This window comes from Myotis brandtii, unplaced genomic scaffold (assembly GCF_000412655.1).
Source record: "Myotis brandtii unplaced genomic scaffold, ASM41265v1 scaffold221, whole genome shotgun sequence".
In the NCBI taxonomy this organism is placed as follows: Eukaryota; Metazoa; Chordata; class Mammalia; order Chiroptera; family Vespertilionidae; genus Myotis; species Myotis brandtii.
Genome location: NW_005358287.1, coordinates 66,847 through 74,845, shown reverse-complemented (window position 1 = coordinate 74,845; position 7,999 = coordinate 66,847). Strand labels below are relative to the sequence as shown.

General features: G+C 48.2%; 1 protein-coding gene across 1 annotated transcript in view; it reads right to left on the bottom strand.

The window, feature by feature from the left end:
- The window catches only part of CALCRL (calcitonin receptor-like), a 34,608-nt gene that overhangs the window by 10,273 nt on the left and 16,336 nt on the right, over positions 1-7,999 (bottom strand). The window contains exons 8-11 of the mRNA XM_005866128.2: positions 5,612-5,738; positions 2,188-2,341; positions 854-914; positions 707-773 (exon numbers count right to left, since the gene is read on the bottom strand). Of these exons, the coding sequence (XP_005866190.1) occupies positions 707-773; positions 854-914; positions 2,188-2,341; positions 5,612-5,738 (409 nt within the window). The remainder of the gene's footprint in view (positions 1-706; positions 774-853; positions 915-2,187; positions 2,342-5,611; positions 5,739-7,999) is intronic.

Here is a 7,999-nt window from a genome sequence, read left to right as displayed (position 1 = left end):
CCCCGCCTCCCGGTGCAGGCAGTCCCCAGGCCCCCACCCTGGTGGCTGGGAGCTCCCGTGTCAGCCCTGCATGCGGCCCCCTGCGCGCTCCCCACACAGTCAGAGCCTCAGGCAGTCATTCCGCCCAGGAGCTTCCAAAGTGTGTCTGTGAGGTTCTGTGATGTTCCCGGCGCCCTGTTCCTCACTCACGTCTCTCATTTAGCCTGACCCAGCCTGTGAGGGTCCTCCTTCCCCCCTGACCCAGCCTGTGAGGGTCCTTCCCCCCTAACCCAGCCTGTGAGGGTCCTTCCCCCCCCACCCAGCCTGTGAGGGTCCTTCCCCCCTGACCACAGCCAAGAAACAGAGCTGCGGGGATGAAGAGCAACACAAAGGGACCCGCCCAGGTCCCCCCAGGCTGTGGCTGGGCCCAGCTGTGGCTGGCAGCGCCCACCCCTCTGCCCGTGGCCCAGCTCCTTCCAGCGTGCCTCCCACCCAGCACCCTAGCAGCCCCTGCCTTCTCGCTGAGATAAGGGCTTCCCTCCGGGTCCCCAGGGCCTCCCCCCAAGAAGGAGCTCCTTCCCCGCCCGCCCCCGCTAAGGCAGCAGCAGCCCTTCCACGCGCTCACTGGCCCCATGGGGTCGGTGCCTGGATCTGCAGGTGCTGTGCCCCCCCCCCCCGCTACAGCCAGGACACAGACACGCGTGAGAGCAGGGGAGCCGCTACCCACCAGCAGGGCGGCGCAGATGGGGCCGTGGATGATGTAGAGCAGGTGCGTGTCGGAGCTGATCCAGCACCTGCGGGCGAACAGAGGGAAAGGGGTGAGGGTTTTGCTTCGCTTCGTCCCCAGAGAAGCCAGAAAGGGGCGCTGTCTTACTTGTCGTTGTAGTACAGGCTCCTGCCCACGGCGTGCGTGCAGGCGGGGATCAGCGGGAACCCTGTGGGACTTTTTTTCGCGGCCTGCGGGGCCCGGGGGCTCTCCCGCACCATCACGCCGCTCGGTTAGGGGTAAATGTGACGTCTGTGGCCAGGCAGTAAGCGTGCTAACTGTCAGCTACTCCTGGTTCCCAGGGTGGAGGGTGAGTGACTTTCCAACATGTGCCATCTGGGCCCACGGACCCCGAGCCGAACGCCCGAACGCGCTGCTGCCCATGCCCAGGCCAGAGCGCAGCCCCGCAGCCCTGCGTTTTCTGTGGGAAGGGAGTGGCCGGCCGTGGGCAGGGTTTCCCACGTGGGGACAGTGGGGACTGGTTGACTGACTGCACAGAGAAAAGAGGAAGAGGAAAGAGAGGCTGCATGTTCCACGAGTTTGCGTGGTGTGGGCATTCTAGATCAGATCTCCAAAGAAACGTTTTAAAGGGTGACCTGAATGCACCAAAGCCGGGTGTGCGCCTACACAGCTGCACCGGTCTGTCTATTGTCTGACTGGGTGCGTAGGGAGGTAAATAGAGAAGCAGATAGACAGGTAGGTAGGTAGGTAGGTAGGTAGGTGGGTAGAGAGAGAACGTGCCATTTCAGTTATGTTTCTGGAAACTAGTCCTATTGAATTTATCTTCAGCATTTCGTATTTCGCATCATTCCTGTTATTCTTTTTAAATGCTAGAAGCGTATCGTTGTCTGCTTTGTGACTGACACCATGTCAGGGGATTGTGTGGGGAAAAAAAGATATTTTGCACGCTCATATTCAATAACTGATCCCTATACTCTCAGATAAAATGGCAATGTTGTTGTTTTTTAAGTAAACATTTTAAAAATGGAAGGTCAAAGCTAGCTAGGCCCAGTGTTCTTATTTTGCACATGAGGAAAAAGGAGACTCAGCGAAGTACAAACGCTGGACCCCAATTCATTGCCCTAATTCTACTGTTTTAGTCCCCACGCGGTTAGCCAAGATCCACACTGGAATGTTAAATGGGAAGGAAAGCTGTGCCTGTGCAGTTGTCTGGGGCCCCCGCACACAGTGAGCCAGGCTGTTTTATTCAAATATCTGACTTCACCGCCCTCAGCACAGGTTAGTCACCTGGACGTCCTTAACACGATGAATAATAAGTATGTTCAGATGACAAAGGAGCTACACCCTCTAAAGCAAGCATGTCAAACTCAAAGGCTGACACGGGCCAAATAAACGAGGCCCTTGGCCCGTGGGCCGTGAGTTTGAAACGCTTGCTCTACGGGACGCATGAGGCAGGCAAGTGGGCAGCGGTGCGGCCTTACCCCAGCCCAGGACGTGGTACCACAGGAGGCGCTGCTTCTCTGCGAACACGGCCACCACGATGAGCGTGTGCAGGTACACGCCTTCGCAGAGCATCCAGAAGTAGTTGCAGCCCATCAGGTAGAGGTGCAGGAACTGGGACACCTTGCAGCCCACCTGGGGTGGGGGGGGGACAGCAGCGGCGAGGGTGGTTGTGAGTTCACAGGGCGAGTCCCGCCGAGTTCGGTCATACAGAAACACGGGATGCCCTTCTCTACCCAAACCGCACACGCAAATCATCCAGGTTTGCACAACGCCGCCTTCATGCTCATCGAACGGAACCTCTGGAGTCTTAGCCTTGACCCCAACGAGGCGCGATGGTGAGCTGCACGGAGAGGTGCATGTCCCGACTCTCCTGCCTTTAGTGGGCCTGCATTTCCCGGTGTGTTTTATTGCTTATTTTTAAATCTTTATTGTTGAAAGGATTACAATGTCCCCTTTTCCCCCATTGAACTCTCCCACCCCCCACTCCAGGCCTCATCACCCTATTGTCTGTGTACATGGGTTATGCATATATGCATGTGAGTTCCAATGTGTTTTAGTTATTATGTCATGTTAAGTGTAAAAGTTTCACACACGAATGACTTCACACCTATTTTTGTTTTAATTATGTCTTTATGAACTCCTGGATTGCGGTAGTCTGTTGGGAAAAAAAATCTTAATAATTATAAAAGCAATTCATGAGAAGTGCCAAGCACTCGGGAAGTCTTGCATATTACGTGCGAGCAGTGCAAGTGCTCATCAAGCAGGAGCTACGGAGCCTAGACGCTGTCTTATCCAGCTATGGGGCCCGAGGGCTTCGTGTCGGAAAAGATGGAGAAGTGCTTTCCTGCCTCTATCTCGGGGTCTCCACGTTCTCTTCTCGACTCTTAAAGAGGCAGGAAGAGGGAGGGTCAGGTATAGGGTGAAGAAAACATGGAGCAGTAGCAGATACAGGACTCTCATAACCAGGGAAATAAATGAAAAGCTCTCCCAGAAGCACAGGGCCAAGTACTCCCATCAGCTCCAACTTCCAATCTGGAACTCAACAGATATTTAGTGGCAACTGTCGCCATTCTTGAAATAAATATCTTTTCACTAAAAATAAAGTCAGGAATGAAATACACTGGAAAATAAATATTGGGTTCTCATAGAATAGTAATAGTAACATTTGCATATGATTTAGCTAAAATGTTTTAATGTATATTATTTTAATTAATCTTTAAAATGATTCTGAGGCATGGATTATTATTGATCACATATCCCATAGATTAAAACTGCACTAAAAAAGTTAAATGATTTCCTGATATTCGCACAACATCAATCAAAGCCACACTCTGAAGACAAGTCCTACAATTCCAATTTTGTTTTCATGACTATACACAGTGCCTTCTGCCTAACGACATTTATAAAACCTACTCTTTCATTCAACATATTTTCAGGTTGCATGACACTAAATTTTAAATAACATCCCTTGAAGTCAAACATAACACCATATTAGCCAAGTTCGCTCAAAGGTAAGAATGAGTTGTTCCACTTGACTATACAGAAAAGGTAGCCTTCCACTTCCAATTCTTATCCATATGGTTCTCAGATACTCCTAACGAACTGAGTTTAATTCCTAAGCTCATTAACCAAATTAATCCATAAACTCATAATAAAAACAGCTTATAGTGTGCTTCAGGAAAATAGCGAACATTGGTGAAAAAAAACAAAACGGACAAAAAATGGTATATGTTCACACACGTCTATGCAGTTTGCAATCTGCGTGTGAAGCACAAGTCCTCTCACAGGATGTAGGGTCTGAACCCCTCGCTGCGCAGCCGGACGGGACTCCTCGCTCCTCGCTCAGAGAAACCCACTCGGAGGGGGCAGGACGCTGGCTGGGAGTCACAGGGCTAATCCTGTCTCCTCACCCCCTGGCTCTAGAGCAGCGGTTCTCAACCTGTGGGTCGCGACCCCTTTGGGGGTCGAAGGACCCTTTCACAGGGGTCGCCTAAGACCATCGGAAAACACATATATAATTACAGATTGTTTTTGTGATTAATCACTATGCTTTCATTATGTTCAATTTGTAACAATGAAAATACATCCTGCAGATCAGATATTTACATGACGGTTCATACCAGCAGCAAAATTACAGTTATGAAGTAGCAACGAAAATAACGTTATGGTTGGGGGTCACCACAACATGAGGAACTGTATTAAAGGGTCGCAGCATTAGGAAGGTTGAGAACCGCTGCTCTAGAGGGAACATACACAGGACTAAACCTCCCGGATGCACGTGGGCAAGCCATGCAGGGGCGTGAGGGTTTTGGAAATTCCCCTGAAAACACACGGAGCAGTGTGGATTGACCCACTGAGTACAAGTTCCTCCTCCCCTGACTTCAGTAACTAGATAACTTAATCCCTAAAAACCTCACCTGCCAAATGCAGATATACACACCCTCCAAAACTCTATATCGAACTGTAGCAGAGATATTTGTAAACGTGGTAAAAAATAGGATTTAAAAAATGTGAATGCTTTTTACTTATGCAGATATTTTAATTTAAATGTGGCTTACCTAGACACACGGCTTACAAAAAAATGTGTCAATCTGTATAAGTAAGTTTCAGCTTACGGGGTAAACACATGGCTTTATGTTACGACGGCCTCTGTGCTTACCGTTGTGTATCTCTCGGTAGCCGCCCTACAAACTCGGCTTCCGAAGGAATTGCAAAGAAACGTCTCGTAAATGTTTGCTGACATGTGGGGACTTGGTAGAGCCCTTCAGAAATTTTGTGATGATAAAGTTTAACATTATACAGGGGATGTAGAATTTATTTTTCTCTGTTTTTGTTAACTTTTAAAGTCAGCTGGATACCAAAAATATAATTTAAATGTTCTATTTCCAAGCACTGTTTTTTTTTTCTAATGACACGGTTAGTTGATTGGTGTTTTGATTCTTTTGAGCAAAGGCTATATAGTCATAAACGCGTATGTCCTACCAGTAGCAGGACTCTAGCCATAAGTTGAGGAGAAGGTATGTGTAACATTTATAAATAATGGACGCAAAAAAAAGTATTCTTCCTTTTAATACTGGATCATTTTAACTTGAAGAATATTGAGATATAGGGTGTTCCCAAAAGTGTATACACACACTTTGAATAATTAAAGGCAGTGTTTATTAAAATACATTTCATTTTCCAGATTGAACTCTCCGCTGTTAAAGTATATACACATTTTTTGGGACCCCCTGCATTTACCTCTCTATATGCTCTCTACATGGTCTCTGTATGTCAGACCTTACAATACATTGCACATGCGAGCACCTAATTACACGCCCAGCACATGTAGCAGGACCTCCCCCCTCTGGCACAGCTTCCCCGCCCATCCTTTGAACCCGAGGACACACTGGCTTTACTTACAGGATCCGTGGCCACCAAGGCCTGGTTGTTGGCCACGGCTGTGAGATGAATGATCGTGATGACAGAGTTACACACGAAGGAGAAGAACAGGTTTTTGTGCAAAGTAATCCTTTGGCAACTGAGGCTCCTAAAAGGCAAGAGAAAACAAAGAGTGATGACATCATACAATGCTCCCACCGTTTAAATGAATAATCACTCAAATAAGACACATTTGTCGTACGTAACAGCTGCTCCAAACATGGAAGAATGGTCTCCCCGCCAAGATTCACTGATGATGAGATCTTAACTAGGGGAAGCCTAAAGTCTTAAAACACAGAGACCGACACGTTGCTTCAGGAACAGGAGACAGACAGAGGGACGGGAAATGAGTCTAAACCAGGCCGCTACATAAACTTTTGTTAACCTCTCAGGATGATTAGTATTTTAATTCAGAAACTGAGATTCTCAGTGAAATTGATAAAAAGTGCAGCTAATTAGCCCGGCCGGCATGGCTCAGTGGTTGAGCATCAACCCATGAACCAGGAGGTCAGGGTTCGATTCCTGGTCAGGACACAGGCCCGGGTGGCGGGCTTGATCCCCAGTGCAGGACTGTGCAGGAGGCAGCCGATCCATGATTCTCTCTCATCATTGATGTTTCCATCTCTCTCCCTCTCCTTTCCTCTCTGAAATCAATTTAAAAAAAGGGGGGGGGGAAGAAAAAAAAGTGCAGCTAATTAATTTTGAAAACTTTGGATTTGTCAGATTCCCATACAGATCAGGGTCTTTTTAACCTCTTAGGGTAGCCCAGGAGGTTGTTCTGTACCCCCTCTGTGTGGTGCTGGTGGGGGGGGGGTAAGTACACAGGCCAAGCATGACACAGCTAACATTATATTAGAACAGTGAATTGACAAAAATACAGACTTAGCAACCGACGAGGTCTGTTCAGCTTTCCTGAATTTCTCTCATTGGTCCAATCATAGTTAAGACATTAGGATTTTACCACCTTTACTGGAGGCCTCATGTGTAAAACAGAATAAAAGGACTGGCTGGCTGGGACTCCTATGGAAATGGGTTTCAGGAAAAGTTGTCCTTAATGGCAGGTTGTGTTCACGTCCACTCGATGAGATGCCCATACGTGACTGACCACGTGCCTCCGCTCAAAGGCCGACCAGTACCGCCTCCGCTCTGAAGCTCTTATGTGAAGGCTGATTGTGGGTAAAGTTTTAAAATAAAACAGCGGTTCTCAACCTGTGGGTCACGACCCCTTTGGTGGTCGAACGACCCTTTCACAGGGGTCACCTAAGACCATCGGAAAACACATATATAATTACATATTGCTTTGTGATTAATCACTATGCTTTAATTATGTTCAATGTGTAACAATGAAAATACATCCTGCATATAGATATTTACATGACGATTCATAACAGCAGCAAAATTACATTTATGAAGTAGCAACAAAAATAATTTTATGGTTGGGGGTCACCACAACATGAGGAACTGAAATAAAAGAAAGGAGTTTCGGAGACTAAATACTTCTTATCAAAACAAACACCTATGTAGGAAGAGATGGGAATCATTTCCTCGCAGGGACTCAAAAGCTTCATTTGTGTATTTACAAACTTATGCAAATAACATGTCCCGTATGTTACAGTTGGGAGGGGTGACAAGGTTTCCCGAGCTTAGAAGGCAGCGTGCAGGTCTTGTCCGGGACATTTCTTCCAGCCGGGGGTCTGCGGTGTCATACGTAGCTCCAGCGTTTTAAAGGATCTGGCGTGAACCGACCGGTGGGCGATCAGAGGCTTCTGGGAGCCCCCAGGAGCGGGGTGGCCCTGGTGGACAAGTGCCTGTAAGGCTGTCATACACCCGCGCCCGCCAGGCCCTGTGGGAGCCCAGGGACACAGAGGCAGCGAGCGCTGCAGGTGTTTTGATCCGGGGTGTCTCTCATGGGACCCACTGCAGGGCGTGAGGAAGAGGGGAGCGAGCAGGGGTCAAGCCACAGAGGGGAGATGAGACTTCCTAGGAAGAAGAATCACTGAGAGTTTTTGACAGAGACCGGCAGGAGCCCCCTGACCATGGAGGCAGGACCCCAGGCAAAGGCGGCTTCTCCAACAAACACTCCACGATGTGAGCACGCGAGCTCTGTGCTCGGCGTGAGGGGGGTGAATGGGTGTGAGAAGAACACCCTTTGCATCGTTTCTGTGACGTGTGGTTTATTTCTTATGATTTGTCATTCTTCTATGTGAATATTATGGACTATGAAATATATTCACATGGTCTGGTTTTTACATGCCTGCCCCGAGCTTACACAGTGTCTGTGGAGTACCGACTATGGTTTAGGGGAAAACTGCTTAGTAATAGAATTTAAATAACTCGGCTACTATAATGGGAAACACACTCAAATGTTTT